This window comes from Vombatus ursinus, unplaced genomic scaffold (assembly GCF_900497805.2).
Source record: "Vombatus ursinus unplaced genomic scaffold, bare-nosed wombat genome assembly UNPS02014809.1, whole genome shotgun sequence".
NCBI classification, from domain to species: domain Eukaryota; kingdom Metazoa; phylum Chordata; class Mammalia; order Diprotodontia; family Vombatidae; genus Vombatus; species Vombatus ursinus.
Window position 1 is genome coordinate 21,161,386 of NW_020954587.1, and position 23,679 is coordinate 21,185,064.

At 36.5% G+C, this 23,679-nt stretch overlaps 1 protein-coding gene and 1 pseudogene across 2 annotated transcripts in view; one reads left to right on the forward strand and one right to left on the reverse strand.

Annotated features, from left to right (window-relative positions):
- APP (amyloid beta precursor protein) overlaps positions 1–23,679 on the forward strand; it is a 164,249-nt gene that overhangs the window by 107,169 nt on the left and 33,401 nt on the right. For both annotated transcript variants that reach the window (XM_027875455.1, XM_027875454.1), the window contains 5 exons: positions 8,033–8,166; positions 14,224–14,298; positions 14,939–15,097; positions 22,222–22,350; positions 23,217–23,316. In XM_027875455.1, the coding sequence (XP_027731256.1) occupies positions 8,033–8,166; positions 14,224–14,298; positions 14,939–15,097; positions 22,222–22,350; positions 23,217–23,316 (597 nt within the window). The remainder of the gene's footprint in view (positions 1–8,032; positions 8,167–14,223; positions 14,299–14,938; positions 15,098–22,221; positions 22,351–23,216; positions 23,317–23,679) is intronic.
- Positions 20,110–21,114, reverse strand: LOC114052735 (annotated as a pseudogene).

Here is a 23,679-nt window from a genome sequence, read left to right on the forward strand (position 1 = left end):
TTTGGGAAAAAATCATCAGTCCTGGCTTTTGTAACTTTAGGAACTTTGAAACTGCATTTCAGAGAGAAATTGAGTTAATAAGTGCATGTATTAGACTTACCAGTTAGGTCTCACTTTTGAGGAATTAAGGAATCTCAGAATTAGATGGGACCTCAAAAGTCATCTAGACCAACCATACCTGGACTGGAATCCCTTCTACAACATCCCTCTACACCTTCCTTTACCAAACGTATGGCACAAGCTTCCTCTTCATTCTTGTAAGACCAATAGTTATCATTTCCTTACTGGTATATCTGCAGAAGTATGTCCTTATTAACCTTCCTCTCTACAGAAGTAGGCAAAACAATACGAAGATGTGATTGTAAAAAATATTATCTTTCTATTCAACAGAACATCTACTATTAAAATTTTTCATTTGTGAAGATGGTGATATGATAGCTTTTTAGTCTCTTTAGTGATAGAATAATATGGATACTTTGGGTAGCTTTAGTATAGGCTTATCTGAAAAATGATAAATTAACTAGTTAATCCCTCATGGTTCTATTCTAGAGTTCTGTAATTTGATCATTTCAACTGCTAATTCAAAGTTCCTTCACTTTCAAACAATGGAATTAAGTAAGCTAAATAGTAAAATATAGAACACAGTAGATGATTTTGTTGGTTGCTCTGTCTAGAACAAAGAATTTTTTGCTGGTGATCATAACTAGTTCTAACCATCATAATAGATTTTTCTGTCGTATTTCCAATAATTTGTCTTTTTAGATAAAAGGGAATTTGTTTTCATGAATATCATAGTATTTACTTGTTTACAAGATAGAAGTTTTGTGTGTGTGTGTGTGTGTCTGTGTCTGAGTTGTTTTTTTCTTTCATCCTTTTTTCACATTTACCCTTTCTGTTCAACCTATATTCATAGGCATCAACAACTACCATTTGTTTACTATGTAAGTAAAATGGGTCCTTTGGAACTCTTGAGTGTTTTATTGTGATTTTTTTAATAAGATTCTTGAAAGGCATAGGTATCACTAGTATAATGAATGTTAGTGGATGTTTATATCCAGAGATGGAGTACAGATAAATTGTTACGGGCAAAGATTGGTTTACGTGAAAATTAGGTCACTTGAAAAAATAATCATAGACCTACCAGTTGGGTTCCACTTTTAACTGAGACCCAGTAATCATAGAGGTATATGTAATGGGGTAAAATGGAAAAACATTGACAGCAGTCACTTGTATTAGCTTAAGAAGAAGAGATAATAATGATTCTTTTTCATTTACTAAAAGAAAAGTTGAAGAATATGGTAGCTGTTCTGATTTTTGTTGTGTTATCTGATTTATTCCTTATATTTTTTTCAATCCAGTGTAGAACCCATACATATGTTTTTCCCTTTCAGGAATCATGATCATGAAAATTTCTTAGTTATTTTATCTGTTTTCTCTATGGTGTCTCTTCTTGATTGAATTTTTGTGTCTCTTACCATTTGGCCAATTTTAAGGTGTTATTTTCTTGAGTTTTTTTTTGGTGCTGTTAACTCTTTTTCATAATTTTCTTGCACTGCTCTCCTGTTCTGCACTCCAGCTTTTACCCAGATAGGGTCCTTGCTCCCCTTGTGCCTAGCCACAAGTACTAGGGACTCTTGTCCCTAGAACTGTGACCAGGTCCCTTGTTCAATAGCCATAAGCACTAGCACTCCTCTCTACCCTGGAACTGTGACTAGAGCCCCTGTTCCCTTGTGACTGACTAGAAGTGCTCCTCTCTGCCCTGGAACTGTAACCTAGAACTGCATATGGGCGGTGGAGTTGCCAAAACTCATGCCTAGTGCCAGCAAAGTGTCCCCTATATTCTCTTTCTGACCAATTGTCCAATACCCTTACCATCTCTGGGCTGAGAGCTCCCAAAGCTGCTGCCACCACTGTCACTGCCTCCAAGACCCACAGCTGCTGTTGCCACAATGTACACTCCAAGCAGCCCCCACCCTCGTGTTCCAAACTTCTCCTGCCAACCTCCTGAATTGCCTTGGTCTAGAAAAATGTCTCACTCTGACCTTTTGTTGGCTGTGTCACTCCAGAATTTAATTTGAGACATTGTTTTAAAGTTGTTGGGAAAATTTGACTGGGTTGCTGCCTCTATTCCGCCATCTTGGCTCTGCTCTCCATGGTGTCTCAAAAGTTTCTCACTGCTCCATAGGAACCCCTTCTGAAAAAAAATGGATTAAATATATAATATACATCATCATGTGGGAGGGGTGGGAAAATATGACTGACATTACACATCACATATAACATTCCTGTCTTTTACAAAATTTTGTGCATCTTAAGCCTTTCTCTTTTAAATATTTTCCTCATTTTGTTCTTTTTGGATATGGTTATTATGTCTAACTTTACCAGGTGAAATCAGAAGCCAGTGGTAAGAGCAGTGAACATTGAGATATCACTGGTAAGCACATAGTTTAATAATACATATGATCTTTTATATTTCTTACGAAGTTTGGAAGAAGATATGTTTCCTTTAAAAAAATCAAATGTCTTCCTAGAAAATGGTTCTTCATTACACGGTCATTAAGGGACCTCTCTGCCTTTTTTTTTTTTTTTGGTTTAATTGCCAAGGTACCAAGGTTTAGAGGTTCCATATGCGTAAGTAACTGACTTCTCATAATAGAGGTGCAGTATGATACACAGCATGATAGGAATATCTGTTGTGGGTTCATAGAAACTTTCATGATCCAGGAGATGTGGGAGCCCTGTGCCTGGAGAAGAGAAGGCTGAGTTTAAATCTGCCTTCAGGCATTTAATTAGCTGTGTGAACTTGAATCATACAACTTCTCTCTAATTTGATTTCCTCAACTATAAAATGGGGATAATAATAGCACTTACCTTTCAGAGTTGTTGTGAAAAACAAATGAGTATGGTAAAGCATTTAGCACAGTGCTTGGCACATAGTGGGTACTATTTAAGTGCTAATTATTATTATAGAACTAGAGGCATACTGAATTTCATACATTGGAGGTGGAAGGAGGGACAAGCCATTTTAATTTTTCTTGTTTGTCTCAAGTTGGAGTTCCTAACGTTTTATGCCTCTTTAATTGATTCAGTATTCCAGTCACCGTAGTGTCTGTTCCAAACTTCTCCATCCCTTTGAGAGCTTCCATTAGCCCGCATTCTTCCTTACCTTCTCATCTGGGAACTTTACCTTATACTTAACTGAAAAAATTGAGGCCTTCTCAGAGAGCTGCGTCTTCCCTACTCATCTGTCATCACTCCTATTTCTTTCCCTGCTATTTCTCCTTTTATCTCTGCATCACATGAAGAGGTGGCCCTTAACCTTGCCAAGGCTGCCCTCTCTACTTGAAGTTTATTACTAATATTGGTTTGTTATCTATGATTCCTTTCAACATAATATGGTTTCCTTGTTTATCCTTTTTTATTTTGTGAATATTTGTTTTTTTGCTTTTTCTGACATCACGGTTGCAATTTCTGCCTTTTTCGATTCACTCGATGCATAGTGAATTGTTTTTCCATTCCCTCAGTTTTATTGTATGTGCGTCTTGTTTTTTAAATGTGTTTCTTGTAAGCAACAGATTTGGGTGTTTTGTTTTCTTATCCACTCTATTACTCTTTTTTGTTTTATTAAATTGTTCCAGCCACAGCAAATTTCCCCAGATTGAAGCCTGTGTCTTCATACCACTGGAAAGAGGAGAGGGTGGGGCTGGAGTGTGGCAGTGGGTTTTGTCCCAAGCCTGTGTGTTGGACCCTGGGGTCAGCTCCTGTTGCCTCACTGCCGGTAGTGTGTTAGGTGGTTGAATATTTTTGCATTCTGGTTTCCTAGACTCTGAAGACAGATAACATTGCTTTATTTGCAGTGCGTATTTCTGTTTTGGAGAAGATTAAGAAGTTGTAGTAATCAGAGAATATGTCTAGTACTCCAATTTTGGGGGGGTCATGTTACCCAGAAATCTTACAAAGTACTTTTGAAAGTTCAGATGGTATCTGTGACATCCCCATGCCTGTCTGTGTCACCTTCTGAACTTCCTTTTATTCTCTTTTATATGTTTCTAATGTTCCATTAACCCTCTCATAGTTGTATATTGAACTTTTGTTAAAAAAAAAAAAAGATACCAACATTTAATTTCTCCTTTATAAAAGCAAACAAAACAAAGGCCAAAATATTTCAAATTGCCCAACTCTTGCTGCTTGTACTTTTGGGAATCAGAAGAGCTTAATCATTTATTACAAGATGTTTTCCTACATTTTCTTGTTTTGCCAGTAAATCCCAAGTTAAGACTTCTAAATTAAAATGAAACTCAGAAACAAAATGATAAAAATGATAACATTAAAATTTAAAGTTGGTGGGGCAGGTAGGTGGCACAGTGGATAGAGCACCAGCCCTGAAGTCAGGAGGACCTGAGTTCAAATCCGGCCTCAGACCAAACACTTGACACTTACTAGCTGTGTGACCCTGGGCAAGTCACTTAACCCCATTGTCTTAAAAAAAAAATTTAAAGTTGGAAAGGACGTCATCAGCCATCTGGATCTTGAAAAGGAGCCTTACCCTAAATGTACCTGACAAGTCATCACCCAACTTCTGCCTGAAGATTTCCAGTTACCTTCTCATCTCCCCCTCTCCCCACCTTGACTCTCCCCCAAATTCCCTGTTTCTGTTGATGGTATCACCATCTTTCTAGACATACCGATTGAGAGCCTTAGGGCTTTTTAATTCTTGTTGCTCCCTTACCTTATGTTCAATTCATTGCCAAGTCTTCTTAATTTCGCCTCTGCCCTCAGCTCTTATATCTAGTTTCTCCTTTCCATTTCCACTTCAGTAGCCCAAATTTAAGGTACCCTTACCTCTTGCCAGAATTACGTTAAACTTCAAACTTGCCTCTAAACTCTCTCCTCTTGTCTGTCTTTCATGCCAGTTTCTGTGATCATCTAGTTTTTCTACCCTGATCATGTCACTCATCTGCTCAGAAACTGAAGTGACTGTACCAATGCCTACCGTCAAACTGTGTAGTATAACTTTTGCCCCTGTTTCCTCTTTAATTCGTCTCCATTCACAAGGATGCCGTTCATCCTTTGCCGTTATATATTCCCCACCACTCTTGGTATGATTGCTCCAGAAACTCACACGTTCCTTCTTCAGGAGGAGCAAACTGGCCAGCACAGCAGCCTTTTTCTCAGAAAAGACAACTTTCCTCTGTACACACTTTTCCCAGAATAAAATCAGCGGGAATCATTCATCTTTCACCACAGACTCTTACCTCCTCCACTGTCTTGTTAATCAGTGCCCCATCTCTGCCCCTTAGGGATAGACCCTCCTCCTGTACTTTCCTGGTCCTAGGCTTTCCTCCTGCCCTCTCTACCATCTCCTCCATATTCACCCCCTCCCCATCCCAACTTGTCAATAGATGGTAGTAATCTCCACCCCTTCATTGTTCCACCCTAGAGCTCCACCACTTTTAACTAGAATTTTTCTGTGTTATTCAAATTACCTTTCCTTTATTTTAGAAGGTCTTTCCCATGGCCACTAGCAAAATGTGTTATCATTGAAATTGTTCAATTTAACTACAACCTGTCTTGGAATTTGAAGTACAAGGTTTTTGTTTATTTGTTCCCGCCTTATTTGCCTTCCTGGCAGCATTTTGTGGATTTTCATAGTCAATATTTTGTTGTCTGAATTCATAAGTTCTGGATAGTTTTCTATACTATTTCCTGTTTCGTGGTGTTTAGTTTTGTTTTAAAATTTGTGTTTCTGGGCAACCCTGTGCTGTGATCTTTAAGTTATCTCTGTGCATCCTATCTTCAAGGTTAGTTCCTTTGACTTGTACATAATTCAGGTATTCATTTAGTATTGGTATCTTTTGTTTCTCTTCTTCCAAAGTTTCGTCAACTTCAGCATTTTTGTGTTTCAAATCTGTTCATCTTTCACTTCTTTAGAGATTTTCTTCATTATAGATTTAATTTTTCCTACTGCTGATTGCTTTTTTAAAAATATAATTCTGCTTGAGCTTTCTTTTTTGCTTTGAGAAATCTGGTTTTTCTTTATTTCTGATTTCTTATTTTAGGAGTTTTATTTCTATTTTGAACCCTTCTGAAGTTTCTTACAATTGTTCTTTGATCTCTGAGGAGTTCACAGGATATACTTTCATTAAGTACCAATGTTTCACTTTACTTCATATTACAACATTTGCCAGTCATACTTTGGTTTCTCTTTCAGGTTTTTGTTTTGTTTTTTTCAGTTTTAGAATTCTTTCTTTGCTTATCTCTTTGATCTCTTGGCTTTTATTAAAACTTTTCTCTCAATGTCTTTGTTTGGGCCTTTTCCTTGTATTCCTTATTAGTCACTCATATCTCTCCTTTTCTAGTGGCAGAGAACACTAGAGGCAGAGCTGCAATCCTGTATTAGCCTAATAGAAGGTCTAATTGAGTTTCTCCAGTCTGGGTTCCTTTCCTGACTAACCTCTAAGCTTTGGGCATGGTCTCCACTGGGTTTCATATTTTCTTTCTTATGTGCCCATTGTCAATCTGCTCCATTCTCCCTGCACTTTTCTTCCTTTCTTTTACAAAGCTGAATTCAATTCTCCACATAATGTGATAGTAAATGGTAGACATGATTACAGTATACAAGAGGCTGCTAGGTAGCCCAGTGGGTAAAGAAATGGGCCTGGACTCAGGAAGACTTGAATGCCATTTCAGGCCCAGCCACAAGAAATGTGACTCTGGGCAAGGCACTTAACCACTGTCTGCCTCACCTTCCTCAATTGTAAAATGGAAGATAATAACAGCACTTACTTCCCAGGCTTGTAAAGCATAGTATAGTGCCTGGTACATAGTAGGCTCATTCCTTTTCACTTCCCCACTGTAGCTAGCCTGAAATTCACTTAGAATACAAATTCCTTTAACTTCCTTATCCATTGCATTATGTAGGTTGATTATCTCTTAGGTTTTACCTTTTTTTAAAAAGCATTTTTGTTATAACAAAGATGTGTTTAATGACTGTATTTTTTAAATAATTTTTTTTCTTAACCTGTGAATGTCAATGCTTTTTAAAGAAATACAGTCTAGAATTTCCTTTTACGTTAGGGATATAAGTTCATTTTACATCATGTAATGTTTGAGGTTTGGGTGTTTCTACAAAGATAAATTTTGGATGTTAAGGATTGTTTAATTTTGAGTTAAGAAAAGTAAACATAATAAATCATGTGATAATTATAAACTTTATATTGTTTGATGTCCTGTTATAATGGTAGGACTCCAATTTGGAGTCAGTTGGGCCAAATGGTCCTAATATCTATAGAAAAAATAGGCAAAATAGACACTTTGTACTTTTCTACTTTTAACTGTGTCAGGCTGATAAAGCTTGCTACTTTTGGACTGGATGAACTCTTGACACGCTGCAGGGACCTTGAGTCATTTTCCTTCTGCTGCTAGTTAAGGTTAGACCAAACCACCAGTTAGTAGTCTGAATAAAGAAACTCCCCCTACCAAAATTTTGCCAAAACCCAGTATCAGTAAGCGACCCGAAAAACTTTTCTACCATATCTGATTAGATATGCCCCCTCCCCTATCTGTCAGAAATAACCTGTTCTCAAGCCTTTTTTAAAGGTATATAGTCTTACCACCTGATTCTCAACTTGGAGCATGTCTGAGTTCCAATTTTCTAGACGATCTTAAACCCAAATATTTGCTTTTACCCCAAACCATGAATCCAAATAAAACATATGTGGATTTGGAAAATCTTTCTGCCACAGGTATATGTGCTTCAGGACCAACTGGGAGTATTCTTTATGTGTATTTTCTCTTAACTTATGTTAAATGTTATTGTAATACAATTTTAAATCTGATCATTTCAAAGATATTCTTTACCCTAATACTAACAAGGGGTGCAATAATTGTTGCTGTGCTGTGAAATAAGTGATGTGACATAGTTTTAAACAACCTTAGAGTGGTGATAAATTTATCATATGGGTTTCTGTGCTATAATCAAATATTGTTTTTTAATTTTTCCTTCCTGCAAATCTTCTCTTTTGCCTTTTAGTCCCTACTACAGCAGCCAGCACCCCTGATGCTGTTGACAAATATTTGGAGACACCTGGTGATGAGAATGAGCATGCCCATTTCCAGAAAGCCAAAGAGAGACTTGAAGCCAAACACCGTGAAAGAATGTCCCAGGTAACCTAGACTTATTTTTCTGTTTGCAAAACCAAAGAAAACTAGTAATAAGCTACATCTGCCTGAGATTTTCAGCAATGCTCCTGATTTTTAACAAAACATCTTGTGAGAGTCTAGGATTTCTCTCCAGACCACTAATGATCCTAAGCTTTAAAAGTTAGTTTTATCTAATGAATATGGTACATAATCTTATTTTTGCCCCATTCTCCAAATTCGTCATGTGTACTCATAGTTTATAATACTAAGGAAGTTGGGTAACACAGCATCTAGACTGCAGCACTTCTTAAACTGTGGGTCGCAAACTGTGCCTACACAGGGTTGTGATCCACAGTTTAAGAAGCGCTGAAGGGATTATGAGTGCAAAAGGTTTAAGAAGTCCTAGTTTAGAAGCTAGACATGAAAAAAGGAAGACCTAAGTTCATATCTGGTCTCTAGACATTTACTAGCTGTGTGCAAGCCTTTTAACCTCTGCCTCATTTTTCTCATCTGTAAAATGGGCATAATAATAGCATCTAGCTCCCAGGGTTGTTGGAACAATAAAATGAAATAATATTTGTAAAGTGCTTTGCAAACCTTAAAAGTGTTATCTTATAAATTCTAGTTATTATCATTATTATTATTACTACTTATTACCACCAAGAAAAGGCTCAATTATATTGGCTAGAAGTGGGATGGATTTAGGGATAGTGTGAGGACCTATTAAATATTTCTGTTAAATATTATGACCTTTTCAGGGAAAATACATAAATGTGCATGTGTGTGTATATTTTTAACATGTTTGTATATATTTTCCATGCAATGCACAAAAGTGGCATAATGTTCAGCTTGGAAAGCTGGTTCTGGAACCAGAAACTAGAAAGGCCTGAATTCAAGTCCTGCCTCTGGCACATACAGGGCATGTGACCACAACTAATAACTTGGAGGGGCAACCCTCTAAGACTTCAAGCTGCAGAGAAAGTCCTACATACCCAGACATACACACATACATGTGTTTCTTTATGCACATACATGCAAGCATGTGTATATGTATATATGTGTGTGTGTATTTTCTTTGCAATGCAAAGAAGCAACACGATGTACTCAGTAAAAACTGGTGTCAGAACTAGGAAGAGCTCGCCTGTGACACATACAAACTATGTGTCTAGGACAAATAGCTTAATCTCTCCATGCTTTAGGCAACATTCCAAGGCTGTAAGTTGAACAGAAGGTACTGACCTGCATTAGTAGAAGGAGTTAACTAGACAGATAGACACACAGACACACACACACTCACACACACACACAGAGCTAGGTGTCAGTGATTAGAGTTCTGAACCTAGAGTTTAGAAAACTTGAATTCAGATTTAGTTGTGACCCTAGGCAAGTCACTTAGCCTCTGCCCTGCCTCAGTTTCCTCATCAGTAAAACAGGGGTGATAATAGCATCTACCTCCCACAGTGGTTGTGAGGAAACAATGAAGTAATATTTGTAAATCACTTTGCAAATCTTAGCTATTACATACATGTATTTATATGCAACTTACAAATTAATTTTAGAAATACTACCGCATATAAATGTGTGTATGTGTGTATCATATATATGCGCACACACACACATATATATACATACATATGATGAACATTAAATGCTTTCCCCATACCCATTATTTAGATCTTCTTTTATTTCAACAGTAATAGTTTTACAGTTTTCTTCAAGTAATAATATGTATTTCAAGTGTGTTGTTCCCCCAATATTCAGTGGTTTGGAGGATTTTTTGTTGTTGTTATTATAAATGCTTTTTATGTTTTCTTAATCCTGTTCATTAGTAAATGAGAGTACAAATATTTTGTGTTAATTTTATATCTGCAACCTTGATGAACTTATTTTTATCTCCATTAATTTTTTAGTTGAGCTAATGAGATTTTTCTAATTACATTATCATACTATTTTAGCCTCTTCGTTTCCAGTGTTAATCATAGCATGACTCATAGATTTACAGCTGGAAAAAAGACCTCAAGAGCTATCTAGTACAATCCCTTTCCAGGAACTGAAGTGGAAGGAGACACAATAGGGAAGGCTCAGAGTTACATAAAGCCAGGAATTTAAGTCAACACAGCATTTATTAAGCACCTACTTTATGCCAGGCACAGTGTTAAACATTGGGAATTGTCTGACTCCAAATCCAGTGTTCCTTCTATTATAATGTTGAACTTGGAAGCAAGATTGAAGAGTTAGGATTTAGTGCAGTAGGTGATATAAAGCTTTTGAGAGTTTTTAATCAGAGGATTATTATTTCAATAGCTACACTTTAGATCAGGGATTCATAATCTAGGGTCTGTGAACTTTATTAAAAAATTTAGATATTTGTATTTCACTATAATTGTTTTCCTTTGTAATCCTATGTATTTTATTTTATGCATTTAAAAATGTTCTGAGAAGGGATCCATAGTTATCGCCACACTGCCAAAGGCATCCATAATACTAAAAAGACTAAGAACCCATTGCTTGACCTATGGATAAGGGAAGAACTTAGGACCAGATAAGAGAGAGCATTACAGGATGTAAAATGGATAATTTTGATTACATTAAATTAAAAAGATTTTGCACAAACAAAACCAGTGCAGCCAAGATTAGAAGGAAAACAGAAAATTAATTGGGGGGGGGAGAATTTACAGTAAGTTTCTCTGACAAAAGCCTCATTTCTCAAATACGTAGAGAACTGAGTCAAATTTATAAGAATGAGTCATTCCCCAATTGATAAATGGTCAAAGGATGTAAATAGGCAGTTTTCAGATGAAGAAATCAGAGCTGTCTATAGTCACATGAAAAAATGCTCTAAATCACTATTGATTAGAGAAATGCAAATCGAAATAACTCTAAGATACTACTTCACACCTGTCAGATTGGCTAACATGACAGAAAAGGAAAATGACAAATGTTGGAGAGGCTGTCAAAAAATTGAGACACGAATGCAATGCAGTGTTAGTGGAGTTATGAACTGATTTAACCATTCGGAAGAGCAATTTGAAACTGCCCAAAGGACTATAAAACTGTGCATACCCTTTGACCCAACAATACCACAACTAAATCTATATCCCAAAGAGATCAAAGAAAAGGAGAAAGAACTGATCGGTACAAAAATATTTATAGCAGCTCTTTTTGTGGTGACAAAAAAAAATGGAAATTGAAATGCCCATCAGTTGGGGAATGGCTGAACAAGTTGTGGTGTGTGATTGAGATGGATTACTATTGTGCTATAAGAAATGATAAACAGGATGGTTTCAGAAAATCCTGGAAAGGCTTACATGAACTGACGCTAAGTGAAATGAGCAGAACCAGGAAAACATTATACATAGTAATAGCAGTATTATGAATATTTTGAATGACTTAGCTCTTGTCAGCAATACAGTGGTCTAAGACAGTTCCAAAAGACTTATGATAGAAAATGCTGTCAACCTCCAAAGAAAGAATTGATGGAGTCTGAAGATTGAACCATACTTTCTTTAACTTTATTTTTCTTGGGGTTTTGGGGGGTTCTGTGTTTTCTTTTGCAGTATGGCTAATATGGAAATATTTTTGCGTGACTGAACATGTATAATCTGTATGTTTCAGGGAAGGGTAAAGGTAGGGAGGGAGAGAATTTACAACTCAAATTTTTTTTTTAAATGAAAGTTAAAAATTATTTTACATGTAATTAAGGAAAAAAAAATACCCTACTCTAGGTAAAGAGACACTAACATAGTAGATAGAGTTGGCCTTGAAACCAGGGAGATCTTGGAGGAGTGGTGTTGGTACGGAAAGAGGTGGCTATGAAAGACTTTATCAGCTTGAATGAATGTGAGATACTAGAGAGAGATTGAAGTCAAAGATGACTGAGGTTTTGAGCATGGTTCAGATGGAGGAAATGCGTTTAGTTATGGACATGAAAAACCTGAGGTATCAGATAGGCAATTTGAACTATTCACATGCTTAGGAGAAAGATAAATCAGGGTTGGAATTATATATTTGGTATTATCTAGATAGAGAGATAGGATAGAATAGATGGATAGGATAGGTAGATGAAGCAGAGGGAAGGCAAGGATTGAGCACAGAATTTTGAAGAACAAGAAAGTTCTTGTTCAGAAGGGACCAGGAAGAAAAGGTCACAGTAAAAGGAAATCCAGAATAGTGCAGGGGCATAGAGATCAAGGAAAAAGAAATTTCAAGAAGATGGGACTGGTTGGCAGCATTACATAATTCAGAGAGAATAAGGAGGGCAAGGTCTGGGAAATGGCTTTTGGAATTGGTAATTAAGCAGTCCCTGGTAAGCTTGAAGAGGATACTTAGTGGAACAGTGGTAGTTGAAGCAGTGATTTTGAAACATTAAGTAGTTAGTGGAGAGCAAGAAGAGGAAGTATGGATTATTTCAAGAAGTAGGTTGGTTATTAAGAAAAAATGAAAAATTAGTACTTGTAGTGAGTAACAGAAGTCCATCATAGTATATTAGATATTATGCTGTACTTGGTATTAGGAAGTCCTGACTTCAGATTCAATTTCTGATACTTAACTTGCTTTGTAACAAATCAGTTAACTTCTGTGCCTCAGTTTCCCAAACTGTAAAAATGAAATAATAATAATTGTAGTTCTACAGTGTTAATGTGAGGTTCAAATGAAATAATTCATATGCATCACTGTAGAAAATGTCATCCATTATCATCACCATTATTGTTGTCAATATCCAGTATTTCTCTTTTACAGATGAAGAAACTAAGGCTCGGATTAAGTGCCAGAGTTAGAAAGTTGAGGATTGGGGCAGCTAGGTGGCACAGTGGGTAGAGAACCAGCCCTGAAGTCAGGAGGACCTGAGTTCAAATCTGGCCTCAGACATGATACTCACTAGCTGTGTGACCCTGGGCAAGTCACTTAACCCCAATTGCCTTGAAAAAAAAAAGAAAGAAAAAAAGTTGAGGATGAAAATGAAGCATAATCCAATGAAAAACATTAGCATTCAGAAGGAGGAAAGATACTTCTTTCTCTGAGATAATAGAAAAGAAAGAAAAGATTGATAATAATAGACAGTAGGTAGAAGTTCAGATGATATTGATCTCAGCAAAATTCCAGGGGCATAGTCATCTTTGAAGAATGGAGAGTGTAGAGAAAGGGTTGGGGAACCTGCGACCCCAAGGCCACATGCAGCCTTCTAGGCCCTCTAGTGCAGCCCTTTGACTGAATCCAGACTTCACAGAACAAATCCAGAACAGATTTATTCTGTAAAACTTGGACTCAGTCAAAAGGTTGCCCCCAAGGACTTAGAAGGCCACATGTGTTCTCGAGGCTGCAGGTTCACCACCCCTTGTGTAGGGAAAGGCTTGGGAACTTGAGTGGAAAGAGTTTGTCACGACCATATGCAATAGGGAACTGTCAAGAGGTGAATAAAAAGATTGCCAAGCAGCAGTGCAGGACCTACTGGAATTAGTTACCATTCATTTTTGCAGTGAACCAAGCTAGAGACTTCCCTCTTGAAGTGTATCTTCTCCCTATATACTTAGTGTGTACTTAATTATTTACATGTTGGCTACCCCACTAAAATGTAAGTTCCTTGTCAAGGTCTGGTTTTTTGTATCCCCACCTCTTAGAACAGTGTCTGGTATATAATAAGTGCTTAATAAATGCTTTCTGCTTGATTAATTGGTTCAATTTAATTGAGAACTTTGGTATCGAAATTAAATCATTTCAAGTATAGTTTAAAATATTCATTGGAGAAAATCAGCATGCTTTTCATAGGGTACTCTGAATCCCTAAGTGCTACTTTCACTCTCTTTTGTCTGACTTTTTAATAACTGTTAACATTCATAGTTAATGCATTGTTTACAGGTCACCTCCAGTGAAACTAATGAGAAGCTAAAAATAACTCAAGACTAGGACAAATTTAATTTCCTTCTATTAGTGTAACAGAATTTGATATCTCCTTAAGCATAGTACTCTTTTTAGAAGGACAATTCAAAATACAGGGAAAACTTGGGAATTGGTTGTACAAACTCTGTTTTAGTCGGGAAATGAATTATTCTTAATTCAAAAACCATTTATTTAAATATGCAGGTTATGAGGGAATGGGAGGAGGCAGAACATCAAGCAAAGAACCTTCCCAAAGCTGATAAGAAAGCCGTCATCCAGGTAACTCCTCATGAATTACCAGTGAAGCAAAACATTAGAACAAAAATTGATGACATGAGCTTAGTTGTGGTATACAGGTTGATTAATACTGGTAAATCTTGTCTTAAATTATCATGAATTGTCATTGAAGTTATCATTTACGAACTTATTTTTGATATTGCCATCATTTTGCCCCTTATATTTCCATTGTGTAATGTAGGAAGCACATATGCTTTGGCCTGTCCATGTATTTATGTAGCCATGTGCATTATCAGCAAGATTTTCATCCTTATACTAATGAACTATCATTAAGCTAAGTTCTATTGACAGAAAAGATAATCTACTTTTAAAATATTTGTGTCAATTAGATGTCATTTAGGTTTTTTGTTTCTTTTTTAAAGAACAGTTTAAACTGGTTCAAAACATATCCCTGGTAAGGCCAATCGACTGAACCCAATTCTTAGACATAAATCAATAAAATCTTGATTCAGTATATGAGTGATAGTTTTCAGATTTGCAGACATATGAAAAAGAAATTATTAATAGCTTATGTGGACCTTTGGAAAAGAATTTTAATTTCTTAGTGATGGTTTGCTGCATGTGGTCCCTTACTTCGAGTGTCTTATCATCGACATATGCCTGTGTCTGTTCTCTCTGTAAGCATTTCCAGGAGAAAGTGGAATCATTAGAACAAGAAGCTGCCAATGAGAGGCAACAGTTGGTAGAGACACACATGGCCAGAGTTGAAGCTATGCTTAATGACCGTCGTCGTATGGCCCTGGAGAACTACATCACAGCCCTCCAGGCGGTTCCTCCACGGGTATGGCGAGGCTGTTTCTTATTTTACTTTTGATTTCAAATTGCTACAAAAAGAAAAAAAAAAGAGGAAAAAGGACAAATGTTTTGAATATTTCTGTTTCCAGGTGATCCCTGGACACTTTCGAAAGGGTTTAGATGGGCTTATATTCTTATAATCTAGCCAATAGCTCAGCAATGTTCAGATTCCTTAAGAATCTGCCTAATATGGCAGATGTTCTAATAAACCTTGTCTTTGGCTGGAAAAAAAAAAAGAAAGGGTTTAGATGACTGTCTAGCCCAGAACTTTCCTGAGCTAAGGGAATTATTTTACTAGGGTTTATAGAGGGAAAGAGTGTGTCCTCAGAGTCTTGGCAATAGCACTCTTGAGAGGCAGTTACAGTGTAATGGAAAGAATCTTGGATTTGGAATGAGATGACACAGATTTATAGACTGATTCTAAGGAGGTTTGTGGGCTTGGACAAGCCAGGTTATCCTCTCTGGGCCTCAGCTTCCTAATCTATATGTAGCAATTGGTGTAAGTAGTATCACAGGCAAACCAGCTCTTCTCACCAGAGGTAGTCTCTGTCTTTGGAATGTGGGTTGCTGTGATTGTTTAGCTGTTTCCAGTTGTATCTGACTCTTTGTGACCCCTTTTGGGGTTTTCTTGGCAAAGATACTGGAGTGGTTTCCTTCTATAGGTCATCTTATAGATGAGGAAACTGATACAAACAGGGTTAAGTGATTTGCCCAGGGTCACACAGCTAATAAGTGTCTGAGGCCAGATTTGAATTCAGGTCTTCCTGATTCCAGGCTTGGCACTCTATCCACTGTGCCCCCTAGCTGAAATGTGGGTAGGGACTCACTATTCCAACTTCTCTCATGACCAAGCCCAGGAGTGTAACTTTTTTTCTCCAGAACAGCTTTCAAAGAAAGGAAGTAGAGAGTGAACTTTCCTGAGGGTATTTGCCTCAGAGGAAAGTGTTTTCTGCCTTTTTATTTACCAAGCCTCCTTCCACATAAATCTGTTTACTCTTGTGTAAGAGTGACATCAAACATTTGGCTCTGATGTCTTGACCAGGTGGTATTATGAGTGTGAACAGGACCTGTAGACTTCCGTTAATCAGTCAAAGTCTTTGTGTGAGAGACTAGGTCACACCCTACAGGTAAGCATTTTGCATAAAAGGAAGAGGCTATTCGGAAACTAAGAAGAGATTCTAAGCATCAGAATTTTAGGAGTTGTACTAAACTTCATGCAAAGAGACGACTGAGATGTAGCAGAGAAGAGGGAGGGGTAATAAGGACAGAGTGCTTGGCTCTATAGCCATCTGAGAGAAGTCCCAAGAAAAGGTCAGCCGTTTTACCAACTTCCTCTACCAGTGCCTATGTGTCTAATAGACAATATAATCTCTTGTTTTGTTATGTGTTTTGAAATGTTTCCAGTAAGATGAACTTTGCCTTAAGCACAAAGAGGGTAGGAGTAAACTAGGGATAGATAAAAATGTAAGGTTGCAAAGGGAACCCAACCTCTGCCCAGTGGTGTTAGGAATATTTTCAAACGCCGAGTTTGTAGTGATTGTGATTGAACTCAGAACTTTTTACAGATGGAACTTTTTGTACCTTGATCCAAGGTCTTCTCAGTTACAGCCCCCATGTTCACAAATAAGGAAATACACAGCTCAAAAGCAGTTAGGATCAATTATTTATATCAAATGGGCTTTGATATTAATTAAAATGGCATGAGGATAGCTTCAAAGAACAAAAAAACCTTACATTTAAACATACATCCTCTTTGATGGAAAGACAAAGGTCTGCTGGCATTACTCTTGATTACAAATACTTAAAGGTGTCCTTCTGGGAGGTAAAAGCATGAATTTCCGTAATTGGTGTCAATATGCCGTATCTTTTGAGAAAGGTTAAAAAAGAAAAAACGAAACAGAAAGCCTATGATGCAGTTAACATAGAAAGATTTCCTGATTCTACAATGAGGCCATCTAATGATTTGTGTTCTAAATCATAAAAAAGAATCTAGATAAACCTTCAAAAGATTTGGTTTAGCCTGATGTTTGCAAGCAACTCCATACGGTGATAATTCAGCATTAGTTCACTCTGTGACATTCCTCAGCCTGGGAACCGGTATTATTGGCTATGTATCAAAAAGTCGGTATTTCACTTGTGCTCAGGGAAATAAACACAAACCAGAAGAGGTATCTGCCTTTGACATCTAGCTTCAGACTCACTTAGGCTAGCACACATTCTTACTGTCAGTCTTCAGTCACCTTATCTGTAGGGTGTGCTCTCCACCACTCCTTCACAGGAAGTCCAAAGCTAAATTTTCATAAGAGAAGAGGGAACGTTGGCTTTCTTTTTAAAGTTCATTGTAGGTGGTTATGTCTTAGGTGCCAGTCATCTTTTACATAGCTCTCTGTTATAGAATGGAGTGGGGATGCATGGGGACCAACCAGAAACCTGATTCCACAGGTCATCTCTCAAGAGACCAAAGTACGTTTCTCACTAAAGGTTGCCAGAGAGAAGACTCAGTGCTTTCCATGTTCCATAGAATGTGTCTCACAAGCCCATCCCCAAGTTTGCTTGGGGTAGATTCCAATGCAATTTCAACTCCTCCCTCTTCCTCCCCCAACCTAGCTACACACAGAATCTTGTATGATTTCTACTATTATTCATCAGAGACTCGTTTTTGGAAAAGAACTTTTTAAGGCAATATTATGCTCTACAAAATCCAGTTTTTTTAAGTCAACAACAGTAAGCACATAAGCATCTTGTATTATCTTTGATCAAATGAGACAATATGGTAAATGCTTTGCAAATGTTAAAAGGGCTATATAAATCATAAAGCTATTAATATGAGTTCATATCGTCATCTTTTAGTCAGTTGTGTGATGTAAAGATGTCCACTATGGAATACTGTTTGTAAAAGCCTTTACATCCCCTTAAAATACCCCCAGCCAAGATATTCTCAATGCATGTTTAGATTATTCTCATTTAAAAAAATTTATATATATGGGAAAGTAGGCACCAGGGTTGATAGTTATTCATGTTCTCAGGGTCACCTTTTTTGGGAATAATAAGTTCTAAAATTCTTTCTATACCTTTGGCATCTTCCCTTCAGATAACTTGATAGCTGATCTCTTGACACCTTTAAATAAGTATCATCTCCTACATGTACAACTCTGTTAACACTCAGTGTAGTCCAGTATATGACCACTTCCCATTTTTTCTCTTCAGGACCTTTTCTGCTTTCTCTATAAGAAATCTTATGTGTACTTACATATGCTTATATGTATGCTTCTCTGAAAGGTATGATAAACAGATATCTAAACTAATATAAACCTTGGCTTTCATATCTTTCCCCTTAGCAAATTATTCAAGTGTTTACTGACTAAGACCCTGTTTATTTTTCATTATGGTAACTGATTTATACTAGTTAAAATAATGTATGAAATTATAATCAGTGTTGATGATTTTTCCATTTTTGCATCAGTGACATGGCCTATTTGGTTGGAATTGTTTTAATTTCACGAATACTTTTTGTTTTTCATTTTTACTCTTCTAGCTTTTTGTTAATTTTTGCTTCAACAAATGGGTGGTCTAAATATTCAAATTCAACTGATTGGAGAATGATTCCTGCATTAGTCATTTCCTGTTTGTTAAAATATAATAAATTTCATTTTTGTGATATTATTCAGAGCTGACCACATACAAAGCCTTACAATTATTTTCTTGAAAAAGAATTCATGGTATATAGTTATGATGCTTCTGTTTAGCCCTCAAGTCTTAAGCCTCTCTCCTTACCTTATTCCTGACATATATTTCTAAAATGGTGCTTTTGCATTGAATATACTGAGTATCAAAATATATTTTGATTTAATTTGGTGACTACTACCAAGTCCTCCATAGGATTCCTGTACCTCTTTGTGTTCTGCAACAGATAGTGATGTATAAGCCATGGTTATTTTCTTAGTATTGTTTTCATTGGCTTGATGCCACTATCGCAAATAGTGCAATGCGAGTTGGCCAAATGCCCCATTAAATTATATTTTTTGTTGGCTTTGGATGCTAGAATAAAATGACCTTTAATTGCCTTTCCAAGAGCCTCTTGGAGCCATCCTTCCATGTAATTCCAGCTTCCTTCTATCTTCTACTTTCATGTTTGATGAAATGTCAAAATTGGTAAGATTCACTCCCTTTGGTATTGTGCCCATTCATTGATCTTTGGGCAAGATTCTCATGGTTATGGTACTGACAACCAAGGTAGTATTTATAGATAGTCTAGAAATTGTGCCTAGCCTTCCCTTCTGTCCCTGTTTTTTAACCCATTTGCTTCCTTCACTATAAAAGTAAAAGGAACTGAGCCCCATTTTGTATTGTTTGCCATAGCCAGAGTTTGTCACTAAGGGGCCAGTACAAGTACTCTATAATTAGTTGAATTTTTTCTGAGGCTGATTCCCATGTAGTAGACAGTGCCAGAGCTTCTGTTCCATTGGTATATATCCTTTAAGAACCCCAGAAGTACCTCAGGATCACAAAGGCATCTACACTAATATACTTTGTCTATACATACATATTTATTTATTTCACACACACACACACACACACACACACACACATATAATAGTATGCTTTTTATGATAGTAATGTCTGGTCTCAAAGAACACTAGCACCTTCCTTAGATCTTAAAGAAAAATAAGCATTTACACTACACATGTATTGCACTGAATTTTAAAAAAGTCAGTTGTACATATTTACCCCAAATAACAAAAGTCACTGCTATGGGATGTACAGCTGTTTCACTGACAGAAGGTGCTTGAATAGGAATATAGACCTTTTTAACAAATAAAAAATAAAAAATAAAAAAGAATCTTTTCTTAGGAATGGAGAAAGTCTTTCATTTGCTATTATAACCAGTAAATACCATTTATTAAATTAAAAATTGGAGGAAAAAGAAACTATATACACATATCTATTTTGAGCAAAGTAACCAGTACATGTTGCAGTTTTTTAAATAAAGATTATATACTATAATGCAAGGCCAGTAGGCAGTGTCAAATTGAAAGCCTGCTGGCATTTAGCTGCTTTCTTCTCTGCAAGTTTTAAAATCTAAAAAGAACATATTAGAGTTCTATCCATGGTTGTCATGGCACCTGCATTATCAAACTCACAACATTATTTGGGGCAGAAAAGAATGTTACCAGTTGCCTTTTTGCAAAAAAATTCACATCCATTTTCAACCACCTGTACATTGGACTCTACATTTAGATCCAAGTAATGCTTATGGAGAAATTTTGCAAAATACTTTGGCACCAAATGTAAAGGACATGCATCTGTCATTTTCACTCCAGTCTAGAACAGCTTTGTCAGGGTCAGGACCACACTAGATCACAAAAAAGATTTTGATCTGGTAAATTGGTTGGTGCCATAAATTTACTCTGATCTGTAGATTAAAGATCTGGTTACAAACCTCCAAGATAACACAGTATTTTCTCTTCCTCAATGGCTACAATTAAAGCAGTCTGTAAAGATTTTTCATAGTTCAATATTGTATCTTTTTGTACATTCATCATAAAACCCATAAATTCTGTTGATGCTAGTGCATCCATGATTCCTTCTACAAAGAAAAAGAATCTGTGTATTGGATTTTTAAGCCAGTTAGAAGCAGGTAGTTTCCAGAGACTGCTTCCCTCATCTGCATAGTGTCCAAAAGCAGGCCATTGCTTTCTGATAGGAAACTGCCATGTTCAAAAAGCTTAGGCAAATTAAAGTATAGGCTGAGAAAAAAATTCCCTAGATTTTTAAGCAGTCTCCCATATTTCATTCCCTGTAGTTGGAAATTTGTATCTGGCTTTGACTCTCTCAGTTGCAGCATCCTGTCTGTATCTACTTCACTGACCACCCCTACCCCAACCCAGGCTGCTTGGGACTGGGCCCATCCTCCTCCCTTCCCTCATGTTCCTTAGCCCAGAGGAGCAGCACAGGTGGCAGTGGAGGCTTTCGCTGCTGTCTCCCTTCTCCTCTCTGCCCCATCCAAACCTCCTTCCCTTCCTTTCCGGCTGAACTCTCCCCCGTCTCCTTTGGTATAGTTTTATTTTTTATGTCAGCTAACCTCACAGCCATTAACACACTTTGAGCTTTTACATTCTTGAGACGAGTTTTGTGTGGCATGCCATGCTTTTGTAGTCCTTCTTTCTTACCTGTCCACCTTCCACACATAACTTTTTAAAATCTACGTTGATTTGTGATTTTTCTTCAGACAACTGTCATTTTCCTTCCTTATTACAGTTGTGTTTTTCTTTGGACTTTCTTTGGTCACAGTCCCCTTTTCTGAGATGCCAGTAGAGCAAAGAACTCTGCTCAATGTCTCCTATCTTTGCTAAGGTTTAGTTACCTTTGTTCCATGTTTTCTCCAACTCCTTAAATCCGGATGCTCAGAATCTCTTCTTTCCAGATTCTAAGACCTGCCTCCTTTTTATACAAAACTGCTTCGGAGTAAGAGTATTTTGCACAGGGATTGTAATATATTCACACTCACTTCTAATTATTCAGTGCAATCAAAAAGTGTTTTCACCCAGTCAAATAGGGTGGTTTTAATCTCACCCTTATACTGGTAACCTTTGAGAGAATAGTTTCAGTAGAGTGTTGGTACTAGAAAATAGGAGTAGTTATGCCTTAGAAAAGATGGGGAAGAAAGGATTTTTAGAATAAGCAGGAGGAAAATTCATCTATCATAATGTTTTGATAATATAGATGGTTCTAAACCGAGTTCTTAGATTTCATAGGACATACTATTGACTAGACATCTGACAAGGCCTACATGATTACTCAGACAATGTGATTGTAATTTATAGGAAAACTAAATAATTAGGCAGCAACACATGAACTAATAGACCTAATAGGTCTTGAACTAAATCAGCTAATAGGGTTGTTAATTGTCCGTCACCGCTGTTATGTTCATATACTTGAAAATTTAAGTCAATAAAAGTTCACACAGCCTACATACATAAGGAATTCTGATTATATGGCCCACTATTGAAAAAGATTTATGTGTTCTTCTACCAATAGAAACACTGATTTTGAGGGGGAAAATTTACTCTTATACATTGGAAAAAAATATTTTCTATTTTCATTCTGTAGCCACGCCATGTATTCAACATGCTGAAAAAATATGTACGTGCTGAACAGAAAGACAGGCAACATACCTTAAAGCATTTTGAACATGTTCGTATGGTGGATCCAAAGAAAGCTGCCCAAATCAGATCTCAGGTAAATAATAAAGGTGATAATCTTTTAAATATATAGCAAATATTTAAAATTTTAGAGTATTTGTCTTACTGATTTGTATAGGTTGAGAAAAGAATACCTTTCAATATATAGCAGCAAAAGAGTTGTTTCTATGAAGTTAGTGGCATAACAAGTTTTAGAACTTGAGAAATTTCCATTGGCATTGTTCTCTTGAATAATTTGGCCAAGAGTTTTATTACTCATATTAGTTCCTGAAATCCCACCTTATAGGAATTTTTACATATTCTCGCCTAAAGAAGCAATGAAGAATCATCATAAACAGCCTCCAAAATTGTACAAATCCAGTAGTTTCATGTAATCATAGATTATCTTTCATTTGTGATACTTTATTAATTCTCATTCTTGGTTTTTTTCTTTTTTTTTTTATTCCTGTTTTTAAAGCTAAGTCCTACTAAATGTCTATTTTTAAACATATCAGATTCTTTCAGATTTAAAATATATTCTAGCTTTTAAATTTTACTTTTTCTAGAATGACAGAATCTTTAAATATCTAGCTTCAGGCAACTTGTAAAACCACAATTTGGTCCACTCTATTTTAAAATATGAAAAGGAGGTTTTTGGTTTCGCTGTTTTTCTAGTCCCAAAATTGTAGAATTGTGATAGAGAAAGGTCTTTCTGACTGTTTTGTCAAGTTTGTGGTATGCTTGGAAATATAATGTCCTGAACCAAAGCCATAGGAACCAAAAAAAGTAAGATGAAAAAGAGAAATAGCCTTTCAGAGAAAAAGTACCAAAGGTTGTTTTATCTTCAAAATCATTTTTATTTGTAATGACTAGTAAGAGAAAAAACTACTTTTGGTTTATCTTGAGCTTCCATCTTTGGTATAGGTCATGACACACTTGCGTGTGATTTATGAGAGGATGAACCAGTCTCTCTCTCTGCTCTACAATGTGCCAGCAGTAGCCGAGGAGATCCAGGATGAAGTTGGTAAGCTAACTGTTGCATGGAAGCTTTTGCTTTATAAACACTCCCCTCTTTCTCCTATATCTGTACATAGAATTTTAAAAGAGCAGTGAATAAATTTCTGGAGGGAAATACAGCATTATCTATTTACAATTCTAGTAGGAAGGGATATGGTGCACTGGTGGCAAATACAAATCTGCAATCATTAATTATAATAGAATTCTCCTATTGATTTTTATTTTTATTTTAATAAGTTTTATTAATGTCTTCTATTTTCTATCTATATTTTGGTGTACTAGTAATGGAGTCACAAGTGGTTCAGAGTATGAGCATTTTTGTCCCTTTATTTGTATAGTTCCAATTTTTTAAAAAATTATTTGCGTAACT